The sequence below is a fragment of the Cynocephalus volans genome, chromosome 17, assembly GCF_027409185.1.
Source record: "Cynocephalus volans isolate mCynVol1 chromosome 17, mCynVol1.pri, whole genome shotgun sequence".
Classification (NCBI taxonomy): Eukaryota; Metazoa; Chordata; class Mammalia; order Dermoptera; family Cynocephalidae; genus Cynocephalus; species Cynocephalus volans.
Genome location: NC_084476.1, coordinates 40829364 through 40850044, shown reverse-complemented (window position 1 = coordinate 40850044; position 20681 = coordinate 40829364). Strand labels below are relative to the sequence as shown.

General features: G+C 40.4%; 1 protein-coding gene across 3 annotated transcripts in view; it reads right to left on the bottom strand.

The window, feature by feature from the left end:
* Positions 1-1139: 1139 nt before the first annotated feature.
* The window catches only part of GNE (glucosamine (UDP-N-acetyl)-2-epimerase/N-acetylmannosamine kinase), a 38496-nt gene continuing 18954 nt past the window's right edge, over positions 1140-20681 (bottom strand). For 2 of the 3 annotated variants that reach the window (XM_063081838.1, XM_063081839.1), the window contains 8 exons: positions 19820-20032; positions 16067-16154; positions 14809-15019; positions 9261-9390; positions 8673-8894; positions 6472-6654; positions 3746-3862; positions 1140-3153 (listed from right to left, as the gene is read on the bottom strand). In XM_063081838.1, coding sequence (XP_062937908.1) covers positions 2918-3153; positions 3746-3862; positions 6472-6654; positions 8673-8894; positions 9261-9390; positions 14809-15019; positions 16067-16154; positions 19820-20032 — 1400 coding nt within the window. In that variant the 3' untranslated portion in view covers positions 1140-2917. The remainder of the gene's footprint in view (positions 3154-3745; positions 3863-6471; positions 6655-8672; positions 8895-9260; positions 9391-14808; positions 15020-16066; positions 16155-19819; positions 20033-20681) is intronic. The other variant, XM_063081837.1, reaches the window with a different exon arrangement.

Here is a 20681-nt window from a genome sequence, read left to right as displayed (position 1 = left end):
AGTCACCTGGGGTGATGATCAAGCACTCACTCACTGTTCACAGACCAGTTGTTGCTATTGGGCCTTGCTAATGCCTTTCAAAATGTCAAAATCCAATTTAAGAACTAGCTAAGGCCACCTCCACAATGCCTTCCCTTACTCTCTCCCCTGAACTCCCTTGGCCCTCTACCTGAGGCAGCTTGGTACTGCCTTGGTGCCATCATCTGAGCCAGTCTGCCTCCATGCCAGATGTGCTGCTTGGGGAATGTGGTAATTTTTAAATGTCCAAAAAAATCTTTGACATTCTCCAGATCAAGAGGTGATAGAATACTGTGACAAAAGTGATGCTGTGCGACTTGTAAGGCTAGGTCATAAAAGGCAACATGACTGGCTTGTTGGAACACACTAACTGGTAGCCCTGAGCCACATTAAAAGCCATACCACCCTGAAGCCACCATGCTGTAAGGAAGCCCAAACTCACTCATGCAGACAGACTACTAGGGAGACCCTGTAACTACATGCAGAAGAGAGCTCCCTGGCCAGTCCTTGGTCCCTAGGTATTCCAGCTTCAGCCACTGTCTAACTGCAACTGCAAGACCTGAGCTAACAGCTAAGTAGAGCCTTTCCCAAATTCCTGACCACAGAAACCACGAGAGAGAAAACAATGACTTGTTTTAAGATTTAAGTTTGGAGGTGATTTGTTACACAGCAGTAGTAACTTGGGATTGTCTCTAATGCCTATATTACCACATGCAGCTTCATAAAAGGAGGGAGCTGGTCCAGCAATTCAATGGGTGCCCAACATTTAGTTTCAAACCTCTTTCTTGGGGCCACTTTGCTTTTTATGTCAAATCTTAAATGTTATATAATAATGCTATTAATAGATTTCTTTTTGGTTAAGAAAGCAATATTAGATGCCTTAAAGGAGTTATATATAACCTTCATAAAAAATAAGAAATGAAACAATATAAATCTCTTCTGGGAAGGGAAATGCTTTTAACTAGTGAGTTAATTAAGAACAAAAGAACAACAGTGTTAGGATTTCAACAAGGAAATTTAATTTTTCTTTAGAATTTGGCTCAGAACAGTAACATAAAAATATTTACATTAAGATAAATTAAGATGCAATTATTTAACCATATGTAATAATTTATGTTGGAATATATTAGCCTTTTCATGAATTTAATAAAAACTAAGATTTGGTTTTACATTCAGTACCATCATCCTTTCTAATATTTAGTATGAAATGTGGCAGCAATGCAATTGTTGGTGTACAGAGCAGTTACAGATTTCATCAAGGAATGACTGGTGTCCCTTCAGGATACATTATCTCACCCTAGACACTGATGGCTGAACAGCTGAGCTTCCTTTCCTAGGAGTCACCCTGGAATATTGGAACAATAACCAGTCCCTGGAGATTATTTAAGGGCTGGTAAAGTTCTAGGAATCACCCAACCAATTTTTCTTCATATTAACCCAACAGAAAGGAAGTAGTTGAAATAGGATTTTGATTCCTTCATTTTATATGTTAACACTGAGACAATACATTGTAGAAACCTTCATTTTCCTAAAATAAAAAACCATCTGAAAAATTTATGCATATCCTTTTTTAGATTAGACCAAATACTGTATTGGCAACACTTCCATTGCAGAGAGGAAAGGAATATTTGATTAGATTCACAGCACAGAGATAGGGTCAAAAATAAATCAAGTCATTTGCAAATCAGATATTCTTATTAAATCTTTTGGTAGCCTTGAGTACATGAGAATGTATTAGCATTTTGAAAGTGTTTTTTAAATGAGAGCTTGTGTGGCTTAGCAGAAAAAGCACAGGGGGACATGGGATCAAACCCTCTAAAACTTACTAGCCCCATAGCTTTATGTTTGTCACTTTTGGTTTCTATAAAACAGGAATTTAAACACCTACCTCACAGGTTGTGACAATTTATGATAATATATATGAAGCACCTAGTTTAGAGCCTGGCACACAGTAGGCACTTAAGAAGTGGTGGATGTTAGTATTTCTTCTACATTGCAATTAATAGCCAGAAATTTGGCTTTAATATTTTGACACTAGCGAAAGCATAGATTCTTTCTTTGCCAGAATCCAGACTCACAGATCTGGGCTCTAGGTATAACACAAACAGTCTTAATAGACAATCTAGGGTCATACTCAATATAGTTTAAAAAGCTATTGAAGGGAGTCTGCTGGTCAGTAGGAAAGATCCTTTTGGGATAGTTAATCTCCTTTCAGAGGCTGTAAGTCTAGTGGTTTCTCACCTGTCCCTAAGAAGATAAGGACAAGGTCACTAAGGCCACTGTAATTCAGATCCCTGGTCTAAAGTCTCTTACAAGTTCTGCTAGAGGAAGTTACAACATCTTTCAACAAATGACATTTGGGGGTGACAGATCTCCAATGTCTTGATTACAGAGATGATTTCACAGATATATACATGTGTCAAAGCTTATCAAATTGTACACTTTAAAAAATATCTCAATGAAGCTGTTTTAAAAAAAAGTTTACTTCAGCTTTTCCTGGTAAGAGTTCCTTCTGTTCCCCTTCTGTGACCTGAGCTTGGGAGGAAGGATTGTTATCCAAACTTGAAAATGAAGCTCACATCCCAAGCAAGGCCTGCAGGTGTAAGTGGTGCATTAGTAAGCAGAGTCCTTCTGGCACAGAAAATTGTGATTGGAACTTACAGGATTTGACCTAAAATGACGCCTATTAGGAAAACATCAGAAAGAGCAACACTTAGAAAAATGGGGGTTGGGAAAGGTGACTTTCGAAGAGGAGACGAAAAGCAAAAACACTTCTCTGCCAAAGTCACCTGCAGTTGAGTACTAAATTTGCTTTTTAAGAAATGGCTCATCTAAAAGACAAGAACTTGATTCCAGTAGGGAGCTCTCGAGTTTCGGTCTATGTCCATTCCTGGAAGGCCTAATAGATCCTTCGAGTCGTGTAGTCCAGAACCATGCTGGCAGCACCGAGCAGGGCAGGATCCACCAAATCAGAAACCACCACATCCACGTCCTGCACTGAGGACAAGGCTTGCTGGCGGATGACATCTTTGACAGTGTGGATGTAGTGACTGGCCAGGACTCCAGAGAGGATCACAAGGGAAGGATTCATAGTGTGGAGAATGTTCACAACCCCAAGACCCAAAGCCGTTCCAGCTATAGGAAAACAAAAATTAACATAAATTTCCCGAAGAGAGCTAAATCAAAAACACCAAAGGGGAAGGTAGAAGAGAGCCAGCAGCCAGAAATGATAACAGTACATTCACACTATGTAGTGGGAAGTAGTATTTTAAAGCTGTTCATGATTTATTTTTAATATGAGAAAATGGTTACATGTTATCTTGAAGTGGAAAAAGCAGGGTATAAAATTGTACATACTATATTATACGATCTCAACTATGTAAAAAAATGAATTGTAAGACCAGAAGGAAATGTTGATAGTTGATATCTCTGAATGGTAAAACCCTAAGTGATACTTTTTCTTACTACTCTATTTCTCTAAATTTCCTATAAAATGAACAAGTAGCATTTTCATAGTTGTAAAACCAAACCAAACACCTGTTTAAAAAGGCAATGCTGTCAAATACCTTTAATGCAATTCCCCTTTTCTCTCTCAGTAAGTAGGAAAAATACCTCTGAACAGACATCACAGAGCACTGGTCCACTGAGGAAAGTGGGGTCTTTGCAGGAGCCCTGGGATGTCTAAGGCCGCCCCCTGTGGCACAGCTGTCCAGAGCCGCACACTTACCTGTTCTTAAGATGCTCTGGGCCTTTGCATTGCCAAGTTTTGCAGCCTGGATGAGATGGAGTGCACCCACGGCTTCGTCTTTTGGCACTGACATCCCTTCCACCAAGAGCAGGTCTTCTGTTGGAGCCAGTTAGAAGAAGCAGTCATTTATGAACTGTGGGCAGCCCCGTGGAGAGGCCAAGCTTACAACAGTGCCTGATGGCAGCCAGCCACTAAGTGGGAAGACTGTTTTCCTTCCACAATTGCAAAGCTTTTTGTCATTCACAAACATTCATATACATTGCCCCAAAAGCCTTTGCTGCTCTCTTACTACCTGGTTATATATAATTCAGAACTTCCCTAATTGGAAGATGCTCAAGTCTGACCACAGCCTCCTACCCCTCTAGCTCCCTGATTTCTCATTAGAGAGTCCTTGAGGTGTTCTTTGCCCCCATATTATCAGATTCATCCTGCACACACCTCCTTCCTTGCCCATCCCAGAGGCAGTGCTGCACTACTTGCCAGTGCTGCACTACTTGCCAGTGCTGCACTACTTGCCAGTGCCCCACATTCTATGGCAGCGAGGCACACAGCTGAGGAACAGACACAGTCCCGTTCAGTTCCAGCTTTGCCACTACTAGCTGCATGACCCTGTCCATGTCACTTCACCTCTATATGTTTCTCTTTTCTAGAAGATCAGAGTAATGATACCTACACTTGCAGGATTATTTTAGGGATTAAATGAGATAATGGACATAAAGTACGTAAGTGTTGGCTAGAATTAATGCTAACTAAACAGTAGGTATTTCTGCTATCTGTAGTCCTTGTCTTTCTGCCAGTCAGCAACCCAGATCAATCTGCCTCCTAATCAGCTATTATATTTGGGCTCTGAAGGAAGAAAATCCCCAACCGTGCAGACTACTACCCAGACGCCAACTGCTGGTCTCCTGTGTTCCCCGGGCCCTCACAGCGACCTGGCCCAGTTCTCTGCCACGCTCCCTCACTGCTCCCCTCCATGCCTTCACCACCTCCTCAATCTGTCTACCCCCCATGCCCTGAACAGATTTCCATACTTCTTAGCTCTCAGATAAAGGACACCAGGCAGGGATTCCTTCTTTTTGCCCCCACTTGTAAACGCATCCATATTTGCACACTTCGCTCTTCCTTCACTCTCTTGGGCCCTCTTCCCACCTCTGCAGGGATCCTACTGTAGGGACTCTACACCCTTTCCCTCTTGCATTCTCAAACTTCGCTGCCATTCCCACTGTCTCCTTTCCATCAGCAATGCTCACAAATTGGTTTGGGGGGCAAAAAATATCTTCCTCTTTTTATGTATAAAGCACAGATATACATACAGTACGTGAACAGATAACATATCTGTGGTGCTGACGTTTCGGGGGGGAGGAGTAATTAGGAAAAAACCATCTAAACAGGCTCCCTTAAGGGGGTGATAATGAAAAGAAGTTTGAAAAATAAACACTGTTTTAAGAGCTTCTAAGATGTCCTCATGGCCAAAGCCAACAAACTTTTCCAATTTTCTCTCACTCATAAGCAGCACTCGACATTACTGACCCTCTTCTTTGAAACGCTCTCCCTTTTTTGGCCTCTGTGACATTTTCCTTTTCTGGTTCTCCTCTCATTTCTCTGCCTGCCCCTCAAATGCTGATGTTTCTAGGGATTCCATCCCTGACTCTATCTTTTGCCTCCCTTCCTGGGTCTCATTCACAGGTTTAACTACAACCTCAGTGCTCATGATTCCCTCTCTCTAGCCCAGTCATCTCTCCTGAGCAGCAGACTCCTGGATCCAGCTACCTACTAGGCATTTCCACCTCAATGTCCCATAGGCACCCAGCCATCATCTCCCACCTAACCTGTTCCTCCTCTTATACTCCCAACCCAGAGTGGTCCATCCAGAAAGTGGCAAGCCACTCTAAAATTGTCCCCCTTAAAGCCATCCTCCATTTTCCCCACAGAAACAAAAAGTTATAGTTCAATGAAGATCTGACCATGTCTTTTTCCTAAAAATTTTTAATGGTTTCTCTACCACCTGCTGGTCCTGGCTTCCCTCTTGCCACACCACATCCTGCCTTGCCCCTTTATGCTCTTAACACCACTGTTCCCAGGCCTGCATGAGCTCCCCTGGCCATCCGAATCTGCCTAATTCTGTTTCTTCTCTGACTCTCAACCCCCAGCACAGCACCCTAGCACCCCCTTCCCTATATGGAGAGGACAGGGAATAATCTTTTGTTTCCTTCTGACGTGCATCTACATTCCTTGACCACCATTCTCATTGAACTTGCACAGTATATTATAATGATACAAAATGACTCTCTCTTGCATTAGACTAGAAACCATCCTGACTTTCATAACATGTCCAGAAATAGCTTTGGTACAAGTAGATCTCTCAGAGTTCAAAAACTGTAACATGCTTATCCATTTATTTCTTTATTAAAATGTGTATTAAGTACCCACCCTGTGCTAGTGGCTGAGAAAACAAAAATGAAAGAAATCTTCTCTGCTATCTGGAGCCCTAGACTCCTGTCCACCTCTACCTGGAGAGAAAGAGTGTTAAAATGGGTCAGAACCAAGGACACTTTGGAGCTTCCGTATGAGGAAGCCCTGCTGTTCCTCTAGAAAGTGAAAAGATTAAAAGTTCTGGCTTAAGTGTTCAGCTCTCTTTGGAATTTCTACTTTGAAGTACTTGTCTACCATTCGATTACTTAATTCTTCAGGAGAAGGATACTGACCATCATGTAGCTTTTTTGCTTCCCTCTGCAAGGCCATTCCAGAGGCATATGCTTCAATACACCCATGGCTTCCACAGGAACAATCAGGCCCATCCAGAGACACAACAAGGTGGCCAAGTTCTGCGGCACAGAAGGAGCTTCCATGGATCAATTCATGATGATGGATGATTCCACCACCAATTCCTACAGTGAAACAAAAATTACTGAGGTGGCTCTTTACTTGAAACAGAAAACTATGATATGACAGTGCCTCATCTGTTTAGCAAAGCTTTAGAATGTGAAGTTCTATACAATGCCTATTTTTCTACATAGCTGAGGCTCACTAAGCCCTAAAACTATTTGGCAGGACTCTGGATGGAAATATTTATAGCAGGTCCTCTGATTCCCTGTGTCATATCTGCTTGGCTCACTATGATTTCAAACACAGCTGTGGCAGACAGTTCAGTAGAAGCTCAGACTCACCTTATGTTGACAGTCTACTCCCTCAAGCACATGTTGCTCATCTTTCTGTACCAAGGCCTTCTCCAATACTAAAGTAAGAGGCTAGTCAGCCATGCAAGCACAGTACCCAGAGGCAACTCTCAACCAAGGCCAGACAGGAGCCAGCAGACCCAAGTGGGCAATTCTCAGCAGACTTCTTAGGAAGTTCTGGTAGATTTCAGCCCCCATTGGCATTGTAGGCTATTTCAATAATGCATCCTTTAATGGTTGTCTCCTACCCTGTTTCACTCTTCCCACTCTCCCTCCTGCGTCTCAGAATCACCACCAAAAAAAAAAAAAAACCCTGTGCCTAAATTCTTGTCTCAGGCTCTGCTTTGAGGGAAACCCAAGATAAGACAACCTTTGTAACATGTATCACATACCACCTGCTTTCTAAAGCAGAGAATATGAAATGTTTCAGCTCTTCTTGATGCCACCATGTCTAGAAACCTATGATTCAATAAGAGCAAATATCAATGACTGCCTTTCATTATGGTATTTAGGAGTTACTAAGGAGTAAAAAGGGCATTGTGCCTTAAAAGGTTCTGCTTTTAAGAGCTGACCTGCCATCTGTCACTTCTTGTGGCACCTATTCCTCAACCCCCACCCCTCTGATTTGCAGCTCATTAACTTCTCCGACCTAGGAAATGATATCCAAGCTTGCTAAAACTGTGTCTGAGACTAAGAGAGGAAATGCATGAACTAAAGTATACGAGCTTAAAGGGGAGGTAGCGTGATGTAGAGTTTAAGCACACACAAGTTTTGAAGTTAGATGTATCTGAAATCAAATGCTGGCTCAACCACTTACTAGCTGAGTCTGTTTTTTCACTTAAAAATAAACTGTACACATTATTATACGATAAAAATAAAATTTATAAAGACCAAAAAACAAAGCCCCAAATGGGACGTTGAAATGACAGAGTAGATAACTCCAAAAATCCATCCCACCTCTAAAGCAATGAATAAACCGGCAAAACTGTCAGAATCAACTTTTTTGGAACTCTAGAAACTAACCAAAAGTTTTCAACAACCAGGGGAATGCTTAATTAAACAATAACAACAACAACAAAATAGCTGAATCTCCAGAAGAGAGCTTTCTGGTGTTTTAACTTACCCTGGTCCCATTACCCACTCCCCAGCTTTGCAGTGACCTTAAACAACAGCCCACATTCCCAGTACTGGTATACAGATACCAATACCAGATACCAGTACTTGAGCAGAACCAAGTTATTCTCAAAAAAAAAATTGTGGTTGTTGGTTTTGACTTGCCTGGTAGCTACCTGGAGGACCAATCCACAGGGCTTGCTTTTATCTCACCTAACTGGGAACTATCCCAGTGCTGAGGTGGTGACCCAGGGGGTATTCGTCAAAAACATTTAAAAATAAAATGTATTAGTCTCTGCTGCCTAGAGCAAAGGATAATAGTTGGGGCATACAATAGACTAACTGAAAAGACTGGGAGGAAAAGCTGGGGAAGGAGAAGCTTTGGGGAATAAGAGCTGGGAATAGCTCTGACAAGTTCCTGGGAAATTAGAAGGCCACATGCATGCCTAGGGCTGAGAAAAGGGCTGAGAAGGCCCTAAACTCTTACATGTGTCTTACCTTCAGGCTGTACTCAAGCAGGAAGTTAAGACTAAGGCAGAGTTATGCCTGACTGAATGTTGAAGATGTGCCCCAATATACATTCTAGCTCCTGAGGCAACCTTCCTTACCCTTCTTACCTGTGCCTGTGATAAGTGTAACAAAGTTTTCCAGTCCCTTTCCTTGGCCAAATTTCCTTTCTGCCAGGGCAGCACAGTTGCCATCATTGTCTATCCACACAGGGAGATGCAAAGTGTCAGACAGGGGAGTCCTGAGGTCCACAGAGTTCCACTCTTGGATCAATTTGGTTGAATGCAGCACAATTCCTTCCCGAGGATTTACACGGCCACCCGTGGAAATGCCTGAGCTCCACCACAAACACAAGGAGAATAATTCTGATTAGCAGTCTCAGGAAAGTGTGCCAAATTTCTTGGCTCAGAACACAAATTAATTCACCCAAGGTCTAAGACAAACATTACCAAGGACTGCAAGGAAATATCAGGCAATTCTGAGCTAAATCTGTAGGTCATCACAGATTTATAGAACTTATCAATGCTTCTCCCATAATGGTAGCTGGTGTCCCAGGAAGTCCCCATGCTTGGGGCCCAGACATGACCCAGAGCCACCTATACACAGAGCAGACACTAACTTGTCAGTTGTACATTGGAACTTAGTAAACTTTGTACATTAAAATGAACATTTCTTGGATTTATAATTTACAATCTCACCTACTCCCAAAATTCTGCAGTTCAGTTTTACAGCTTCTGCTGCAGCTTCCACACACATCTGTAGGATTAAATTAATTCTCTCTTCATAGGTTTTAGGGTTGAACTGAGTATACTTCTTAACTATCTCACCCTAAAAGAGAAAAACCAAAAAGATCATCTCATTAGTCTTAGCTAAGGAGTACACCATGAATGTTTTGACTTTTTCATGAGAAATCAGACATTGCTGTAGAACAGTATCACAGACTTAGATGACTGCTTAGGGAGAGAGCCACTGTCTGGCTTGGTCAAACCTGGAATAAGCCCAAGTAGTTTCCTGGGAACCTGTCCTGACAAATGGCTGCTGAAGCAATGACAACTCCACAGCCAATGAGATGGGCTCTTCTCTTCGTTAGTCTGAATCATCTCCTGTAACTGAAGCCGATCATGATACGGACACTCTACTCACTCAGGGTCAATTCCCACGCTGGCTGCACAAGTGCTACATCATTTAAATTATTGTGCTTTGTGATAATGTTTTAATACCAAACCGGGATAGTCCCTCCTTATTACTCTTGTGTTAACATTTTTTCTTTGCTTATCTTACTTGTGTAGTATTTTAATTAAATTTCAGAATAACGTTGTTAAACTTTAAAACAATCCCACTGTGATTTACAATAATTTTATTAAACTTTAAAAAATCCCACTGAAATGTTGACTAGAATTATGTTAATCTTATAATCCAATTTGGAAAGTGCTGACTTTTAAAAATACTCAGCACTTCCATCCAGGACATTTTTTCAAGCCTTTATATTTTCAAGTTTTTATAATTTTTTTTTTTTTATGTAGATCACATAGTTTTCTGGTTTCAATTATTCTTTAGGAGTTTTTGTTGTTCTGAATATGATCTCTTTTTCCATTTATATTCTTTTGTTATTAATGGATTTTAATATATCAATTACAAGGATTAGAGCTGTCACTAATGACTGTCATTAAAAATAAACTTAGAGTAGGACTTCTCAACCTTCACTATGCATCATAATCACCTGGGCAGTTTTTAAGAAATATAAATGCCTGGCTCCCATACCCAGAGATTCCAATTTAGTCTAGGTAGGAGCCTGGCATCTGTATTTTTATTTTTTTAAAGCTTGCAGGTAATGATAATGTACAGGCAGAGCTGACAAACACTTACCTACAATTTTTGCCTGCAATTTCATATAAGCAGAAAACTGTGATACTTATAATATTTATCATAATATCCAGGCATTTTACTCAATTGTCTTGTTAACTGAACAAGCTACTTGATTTATTCGTATTATCTGTTAATAATACTTTTTGTTTTACCCCGTCCATAATCTTCATTTTTGCCGTTCCTTGCTTTATTCCCTTCATTACTTCCAGAATTAGGTTAAATAATATTGCAAAAAAATCCTTCTTTTCTTCTGTAATTAATTGATTTATTTTTTTTTTGGTGGCTGGCTGGTGCAGGGATCCGAACCTGTGACTTTGGTGTTCCAAGCACCACACTCTTCCAACTGAGCTAACTGACCAGTCTCGTCTTTTCTTCTTGATTTCACTGGAAATGCCTCTAAAATTTCACCATTACAAAGGATATTGGCCACTGATATGAAATAAATCATCTTTATGTTAAGAAAATATTCTTCTATCAGCACTTTTTAAAGAGTATTTATAAGGGAGGTCTTTTGGCTCTTCTTGAGAAAATTAGGTTTTGTTTTACTTTTCCTTATTTGACCTAATGTTATTAACAAATTTCCTATAACTTTGTATTTAAAATCATTGTTATTTCTCATGGACTCCTGAAACTATACATCTACAATATTTCAAGCAAAGGTTTTGCTGGTAGGTTTATTCTCCCTTGTTAAGTCATCAGAAGTCATTTTAATATGGACAATTTGTTATTTTTATGAAGGCTCTCCCAACCTGTCAACATTGTGGTGATGGTTTGGCTAACAGATTGAAGGTTTGCTGTACTTGATAAACAGCAGAGTTGTAAAAATGGAGCATGAAGATGGCGGTTCGAGATGGCCGATGAGAGGCACCCAGGTCTTGCTTCTGATGCAAAGAAAGTCCAAAACAAGTGGACAGTCACATGTCAAACAGTGTCTGGGAGAAAACACGAGAATTCAGCAAGATGATGAGGAAGACCCTCTGAGCTTCAGAAACTCGAGATGGCAGCACAGAAAGACAAGTGAAGCGCCCAGCTTAGATGGAGAGACCCCTTGCCCTGGGGCAAAGGTAGACAAGGAAGGGAATCCTGGCTCCTGACATGGTCGCCTGCAATCCAAGTTACAAGGGTGCTGCGTGGCCCTTACAGTCTGTGAGCCCAGTGTGGGGTGCAGCTTGGAGCCCACATGACTGCGTTATTCCAGAGAGGAAGTTCAAGCTGAGCCTCCCTCACCGTCTGGGTCCCGGGCAACCACAGCCCATTGCCATTTTGGGTTCGGAGCCAACACCAGAGTGCATTTTGCTCGGGGGCCCAATAGCCCTGGCATCTCCACATCCCTAAGGCCCTCTCATCACACTGTGACTCTCGCACCTGAGCCATGCAGCCCCGCACTCCTGGGAACAGGTGGTCCAGCACAGTGCAGAGGCCACCCCCAGAACAGAGGAAACCAACGCTTATACTTTCCAGATCCTGACAGCCAACTAATAGGGCCTTCTGTCACCAGAGGCAGCCCTGTTTTCTTTGCTGCACCTCTCCCAGGGGAACACAGTCCTGCAGCAGCTCCAGTGAACCCCCCCAGGGCCACTCACTCCACAAAGAAATGGAAAGACATTCCACGTTCATGGATTGAGAGAATTAATATTACCAAAATGACCATACTAGCCAAAGTGATCTACAGATTCAGTGCAATCTCAATCAAAAACCAATGGCATTCTTCACAGAAACAGAAAAAACAATCCTAAAATTCACATGGAACCACAAAGGACCCCAAATAGCGAAAGCAATCCTGAGCAAAAAGAACAAAGCTGGAGACAATACGCTACCTGACTTCAAAATGTACTACAAAGCTATAGTAATCAAAATAGCATGGTACTGGCATAAAAGGAGACACACAGACCAATGGAACAGAATAGAGAACCCAGAAATAAATCCATGTATCTATAACCAACTGATTTTTGATAAAAGTGTCAAGAACATACATTGGGGAAAGAACAGCCTCTTCAATCATGCAGGGAAAGATATCCATATGCAGAAAGAACAAAGTATATTTCTTACCATATACCAAAATCAACTCAAAAGGAATTAAAGATTTAATTTAAGACCTGAAACTATAAAACTACTAGAGGAAAGCATAGTAGAAAAACTCAGACATTTGTCTGGGCATAAATTTTATGAAGACTTCTAGAGCACAGGCAACAAAAACAAAAACAGGCATATGGGATTACATCAAACTAAAAAGCCTCTGTACAGCAAATGGAACAATCAACTGAGCAAAGATGCAGCCAGCAGAATGGGAGAAAATATTTGCAAACTATTCATCCAACAAGGGATTAATATCCAGAATATACAAGGAACTCAAACAACTCAAAAATTAAAAAACAACAACATACACAAAAAAGGTTACACACACACACACACACAATCTGATTAAAAAATGGTCAAATGACCTGAATAGACATTTCTTAAAAGAAGACATACAAATGGCCAACAGGTATAGAAAAAACACTCAACATCACTAATTATCAGGGAAATGCAAATCAAAACCACAATTCTATATCATCTCACCCCAGTTAGAATTGCTATTATCAAAAAGACAAAAAATAACAAGTGCTGGTGAGGATGTGGAGAAAGGGAAACTCTTATACACTGTTGGTGGGAATGTAAATTAGTACAGCCATTATGGAAAACAGTCTGGAGGTTCTTCTAAAATTAAAAATAGAACACAATATAATCCAACAATCCCACTACTGGGTATTTATCCGAAGGAAAAGAATTTAGCATACCAAAGAAATATCTGCACTCCCATGTATACTGCAGCACTATTTACAATAGCCAAGATACAGAATCAACCTAGGTGTCCACCGACAGATGAATGGATAAAAACAATGGTGTCGGGCCTTAAAAACTAATGCCACCTTAAGTGACATTACAAGCAGCGCCATTATGGGCCCACAAGTGTATATTAACGTGGCAGCCTAAGATGGCGCCGGGAGGAGGTAGGGTGGGAGTGTCTGCGGGAATCTTGCCTTAGCCCTTATTGGCCAAATACACACTTCCGCACTCGTGAACACTGCATGATTGCAATAGCTAGGCATTGAGACAGGATGAATGCTCTCGTAACCTTTAAGCTGACTGGAGGATGTAAATACCTCCCTCCCCCATTTGCCTTTAAAAGCAAGTGCTTGTGTGATAATAAACGGAACTGCTCGACAGAACCCCTGCCGCGTCTGAGTGTACTTTAATGGGCTGGTTGGGGCCGGCGGCTGTGCTCATCTCTCTTCACAGCTCTCTTCCTCCATCTCCTCCCAACGGGGACCAGGGAAAGAGGAATCTGGGCAATCCGCCCGCCCACCAGAAGGGACACCAAGGGAGGGACTGATAGCAAGGCAAGGGCTGTTCGGGTCAGCCGGTGGCAGACCCGACAAATGGAATACTACTCAGCCAGAAAAAGAATGAAATCCTGTCATTTGTGGCAACATGGATGAGCCTGGAAGACATTATGTTAAGTGAAATAAGTCAGGCATAGAAAGATAAATACCCCATGTTTATTTATTTATTTATGAGAGCTAAAATAAATAAATAAAAATAAGTTGAACTTTTAGAAGTAGAGAGTAGAATTGTTGTTACTGAAGGCTGAAATGGAGAGGGGGTAGGAGATGGAGAAAGGTTGGTTAATGAACACAAAATTACACCTAGATAAGAAAAATAAGTTCTAGTGGTGTACAGTAGTGCTAGGCATCTATAATTAACGATAATATATGCATGTTCTCAAACAGCTAGAAAAGAGGAGCTCAAATGTTATCACAAAGAAATGATAAAGTTTTACGGTGATGAATGTGCTAATTACCCTGATTTGATCATCATACACTGTATACATGTATTGAAATATAACTCTGTACCCCATAAATGTGTATGATAAATTCATGTCAATGACAAAATAGATTCCTTCAAAAAAAAATTTAAAAGCATTGTAAAAATGCAAAATAGAGAACCCATATAATTTATCATGTTCTAGAGAACAGGCAATTCTCTTCACCATTTGTAGATACTCTCACTTGGGTAGAGAAAGTAATCAGCATGTTCCACACTCTAAGCTGTTACCAGGTATAGAATTTCAGGTCTCCTTAGTGGCAAAAGCCCTCTCTCTCTAATGCCTAAAGGGTCTCCCCAATGTCAACTCCAGTCTACTACTTTGGATTCCTTTAGATTTTACTACTCTGAAATGTTAATGATCAGTAAAATAGTGAGACAAACACTGTAATGGATTCAAAAGTCAATACTATGAACAAATGATTACAAACTCTTGTGTATGTTTCCAGTCCTACCTTCCACCTATACTTTTTTAAAAAATCAATTATAAAGTTAAGAGCTTAGGAATTATTTTACCTTCATGCTAACTATCGCAACTCGGAGATTCGTCCCACCAAGATCAACAGCCAAGGCACTTAGAGTTTCAAGAATGTGGTCAATATCTTGAGAGATATTCTCCTTTACAGGAGGAAAGCAGAATTTCTTTTGTAGTGGTTCATGAAGATCAATAGATTTGAGAAACTTCAAAATCCTTGGAACAGCATTTCCATCCCCATATATCTTTGAACTGCAATACCCAAAAAGTCAATTAAATTAAATGCTTCGGCCATACATGTTAAATGATATTGAGGGCGTGGTTTAATGGAATGTGAGACTTCAGGTAAAAAATAATTCATGCTTCTTCCTTTTAAAATAACAACATATCCACAATGTATATACGCAGTCATCCCTTTTTATCTGTGGGGTATTGGTTCCAGGACTTTCCTCCGATACAAAAATCTGTGGATGCTCAAGTTCCTGATATAAAATAGCATAGTAAGCATAGTATTTGCATATAACCTATGCTTCTGTATACTTTAAATCATCTCTAAATTACTTAGAATACCTAATACAATGTAAATACTATGTAAACAGTTGTTACATTGTATTGTTCAGGGAATAATGAGAAAACAAGTCTGAACAGCTTCAGAACAGGCACAATTCTTTAAAAAAATATTTTCAATCTAAGGTTGGTTGAATCCATAGATGAGTAACCCACAGATATGGAGGGCCGACTATATTCCAAAACATCATGTTGTACACGGTAAATACATACAATTTTATCTATCAATTAAACAAATAAAAATTCACTAGAAATCATAATTATAAAGAAATAAAATAAAATAATATCTGGATCTCTTCAGTAACATAGTAACTAAGTACTTCCATTTCTTTTTTCTTTTGCATTTAGTATTTATCTTTACATTTCTGAGAAAATTCTTTTCAGAAAAAAATGCCAATAAGATAATCTCATCAATTTGAAATGGAAAGGTGGGCAGTCAAAATTAAATAAAATGCTGAACTAGACTATTTATAAAGAAAATCAGTTACATTATTTTCTAATACTTATAGAAAGTCAAATTAGGCTAAAGAAGTATTTCCTAGCTATATTAACAACTGAGACAAATAAAAAAATATTCTGCATTTCCTGTCTCACCAGCAGCTAGGGCCCCCTAGGCATTAGCAGGAAAGCTCTGTCAGGATGATTAAACAGTGATTGTAGCTTTAAAATGGTGCCTGCGGTAGCTCCTCCTTTAAACCACACACACACACACACAAAAGGTGGTGTACTCACCAAGGGTACTGTTTACCAAACTGAAGGTGCAGTGCTTGCAATATTTTGTCTTGGGTGTCAGCATCCCGGACATGAAGGACATTCTCTCCTAGGTAAATCCAGTGACACATTAGAATGATTTGGAAGTGGGAATATCCAAAGAATAAAGAAGTTAGCACAGTGCTGTGTTCATAATTAGCCCTGAAACCCAGCAGATTTTAAATAAGTCTTCTATTAGGAAGACATCAGCTTTTCTACTTTATACCTTTTAGAGCATTCTCAGCAAGATTTCTATGTATCAAACACTTAAAGGCACTAGTGTCCTTTATTCCCAAAGAGAATAAATCAAGTTTTTGTTTGTTTATTGAAATAAATAAGTTGGATTAATCTGGTTTGCACTTACCACTTTCCTAGTCATCTATCACGTCCACTCTCTTTCAATCTACCCTGCCTTCCATCTACTCAGCCAGTCGTTCAATTAGCCAGTCAGGCAAGCCTGGTCAATCAGTCAGTAAATATGAGCTGTTCAGGCAGTCACTTTCTCACCCTACATTTCCTGGCCAATGTGAGGGAGTAAATATAAAGAAAATGGCCACATTTTTCAATAGGCTTGGCTAAGAAGAGAAGAGAGGAAGAGTTGTGGCTAGAAAGAGGTGTGGGGTTAAAGAAGGGATTGTTTTGTATTGTCTTGTTTTTAGGATGTGAGAGGCCTGGGCATATTTAAACAATAAGGAGGTTAAATATCCATGGAAGAGAAAGGATGACCGATGGATAAGTCCCTGAGAAGGCAGGAGGGATGGGGATTAAGAACACAGGTAGAAGGATGAGCAATGGACAGTCAGGAGAGACATATATACCTCTACCCCCAACCCTACTGTAAAGAAAGTAAGAAGGAAAGGAAAGATGGGCATGTACCTTTATATAAATGTGGTAACGGAAAGTACAGAGACCAGGTTGCCAAATCCAGCGTTCATTTCTCCTTTCACATTTTATTTGAACTATCAGCACCACCTCCTTGAAACACTTTATTTTCTGGGCTTTAATGATACCACACACCCCTGGTTTTCCTCCGACCTCTCTGGCAGTAGTTCCTTTACACTCTTCCTTGCTGGCTGTTCCCTCTTCACCAGAATTCTAAATGCTGAAGGGTTCCAGAGGTTGGTCCTGGGCCCCACTCTTTGCCCTATTTACATGTTTTTCCTGGGTAATCTCTTCTGTCCCTTGGTTTTTTTTTTTTTTTTTTTTTTTTTTTTTTTGTCTTTTTCGTGACCAGCACTCAGCCAGTGAGTGCACTGGCCATTCCTATATGGGATCCGAACCCGCGGCGGGAGCGTCGCCGCGCTCCCAGCGCAGCACTCTACCAAGTGCGCCACAGGCTCGGCCCTCTGTCCCTTGGTTTTAAACATCATCTATGGCAGAGTGCTGTCATCTTCAATTTCCTTTCTTTATAGCCGTAACAGAATTTTTAGCTGGGCATCTGATCACCCAGTAAAGACTATATTCTTCAGCTTCCCTTGCAGTTACAGGCAGCCATGTGACTAAGTTCTGATGGGTGGAGAAGACATATTTGTGACTTGGAGGTCCTGCCTTTAAAGGCAGGGGCATTTTCCCTTTTCTCTTTCCCAATGGCTAAAATAGGAACTTGATAGCAAGAGCTGGAGCAACCATCAAGAAGAGAAGTCGGGGCTAAGTCTCTAATGATTGTCTGGCTGCCATACCCATGAGCAAGAAAGAAAATGTAACTTATTTAAGCCACTATTATTTTGGATCTCTCTGTTACAGCAGCCAAACTGATATCCTAACTATACACGCTCTATATGCCAATAACCCTCAAGTTTGTATCTCCAACTCTAACTCTCCTGGAACTATCTAGGTATCTCAAACTTAACATAGCCATAAGAGAACTCTTAATTGCATCCCCTCCCAAATTTGTTCCTCCCTCAGTGTCCCTGACATCAGGAAAGAATACCCTCACTGCTCAATCTAAAAATGTGGGCATTGGGTTGGCTGGATAGCTCACTTGGTTAGAGTGTAGGGCTGATAACACCAAGGTCAAGGGTTTGGGTCCCCCTTCTGGCCATCTGCCAAAATAAATAAATAAAATAAAGTAAAATAAAAATCTAGGCATTGGGCCGACCCCATGGCTCACTCGGGAGAGTGCGGCGCTGGGAGCTCAGTGGTGCTGGGAGCGCCGAGGCCACGGGTTCGGATCCTATATAGGGATGGCCGGTGCACTCACTGGCTGAGCGCGGTGCGGACAACACCAAGCCAAGGGTTACGATCCCCTTACCGGTCATGAAAAAAAAAAAAAATCTAGGCATTATTATTGATTCCTTTCTTTTTCTCACCTTCTACATCCAAGTGTCAGTAAGTACCATGACAAACTCCAAATCTAACTTTTCTTCATCTCTAACTACTACTTAGTCTAAGCCACTATCAACTCTCATGGGAGCAACTGAAATAGTCCATTAACTGGTCTCCATGCTTCTATTCTTGCCCCATCACATTCCACTCTCCATCTAAGCAGCCAGAGTAATCTTTCCAAAATGAAAGTCATATCATGTCATTCCCTCTCTTAAATGGTTTCCATCATATTTAGAAAAAATTCCAAATTATTTAACCTGGCTTACACAAGTCTGCCTCCTTCTGTAATGTCATCTATATCATGCTGCCTCTTGTCCACTACTATACAACTACACTAGACCTTCCATTTCTCAAATATATCAAGCTTGTTCCCACCTTAGGGCCTTCACACTGGCTATTCCCTTGGCTTTTCCCAGATCCTCACATAGCCAATTCCTTATCATTCAGAGTTCAGCTTAAATGTCACCTCTTCAAAGAGGCCTTCCTTTACTCTATCTAATGCAGCCCATCTCATCACCTTGTGTCACAGTCTGCACAGCATACAGAGATCCTGATTTTTTTTTTTTGTTGTTTGCCTATCTCCTCTCCACTAGAATGTAAGTTACACGAGAGCTCAACTTTGTTAGTCTAGTTTACTCCCAAATCTCAGTGCCTAGCACATGGTAGGTGCTTGTTAAATATTTTCTTAATTAATTAATTAATTTGAAATAATGCCTATCTCATGACTATCTATTTTCCTTATAAAATTAGGGGCAAAGTAATATCCTGTGAATGAAAGGAGAAAAAGATCTAAAGATAATCAAGAGTCAGGGTGGCAATTATGAAGAGTAGGAGAAAGACAGAATTGGAACTAATCTCCTTGGTCCTAGCCCAGTTCTTTCACCGTTAACAACACACATTTTTCATTAGTTACAGATATATACTTGCATGTCGATAGCATTATAACTTAGATTAATGTTAATAACAGAATCTAGCTCGGTTTGTAAATTCACTGAAAATGATCCCACTTATACTTTAGTTAAGGGGCAACTTACCTAGAATTGCCATACTCTAAAGTACTGACTGAAGGGACTCTATACTGGGGCCAGAAAATGAAAGACTAGAATTCATACACTCATGACACAGTCAGCCATATCCTCTCAAATACAGCCATCAAAGACCATCATTAAATAACAACCACTTAGCTCTAATTGATATTACTAAGACAATAAAAATGTAAGTAGAGCTCGAAAAAATTTGGTAATCACTGTGTGTTACAGACTACTTACACATTTTAGGCTACAACTGATCATTAACCTCATTTGCTCACTTGTTCACAAAAATATATGCCCAACACTGATATATACATACCTTATAATTCATACATATGTATAAAGCCTACTTAGTTGAAATATAAATAAAGGTAAACACCTGTTTCTCTTCCAATCTGACGCGTTCCCAGATTGATCACAGGTGTTCCAAAAGCTCCGACCTCTCGTACCCCGCAGCTGCTATTCCCAATCATACAACCAGCATGGGCAACCAACTGTATAAACTGGTCAAATGGGACATGTTTAACTGCACGGAAATTGGGATGATGCTCAATGCCCTTCTTCCGCATCACTCGAACCATCTCTTTGCTCCCTGTGAAAATGAAAAGAACCAATTGTTAAATAGTTTATGAGATAAAGACATCATTTTCATTGGCAAGTATAGCCCCACTTAAAGAACTCTCCCTATAAAATTTCACACCAGTTATTAGGGAAACAGTAATTTTAATTATCAATCTTTTCATGAATAATGAGTATCTAAAATGTCTGGCCAGCTTCAACTCATCTAGGAACTTGAACAGCAGCCATTGTGACTTTTCAAACAGAACTCAGCAAAGCAAATACCTTTTATTAATGCCCTAGTAAAAACCTTTACCTTAAATAACAATTAAGAAGCTAAAGGCAGGCCAATGTATTATATCTCTTAAGCTGGGAAGTCCTAAAAGGAAAGGTCTCAGGTTCCACACATGAAGCTGATTAGAGACCTTCTTCCCAACTATGCACACTAAAGTAGCTCAGCTGGATAGCATTCCTATTTATGTGGACTAAACTCCAAGAAAATACAGATAGACCCCAACACTGTGGCTGATATTTTATTTTAAATGAACTTTAAAAAAATCTAAAAATGTATGAGGGTGAAGCAATATTTACCTCTCTACTCACCCTCTCCTAACTACCCTGTACTAAGGGAGGAAAAGTTGCTAGTCTGATTGGTTAGAAGGCAGGACAGTGACCATACCATG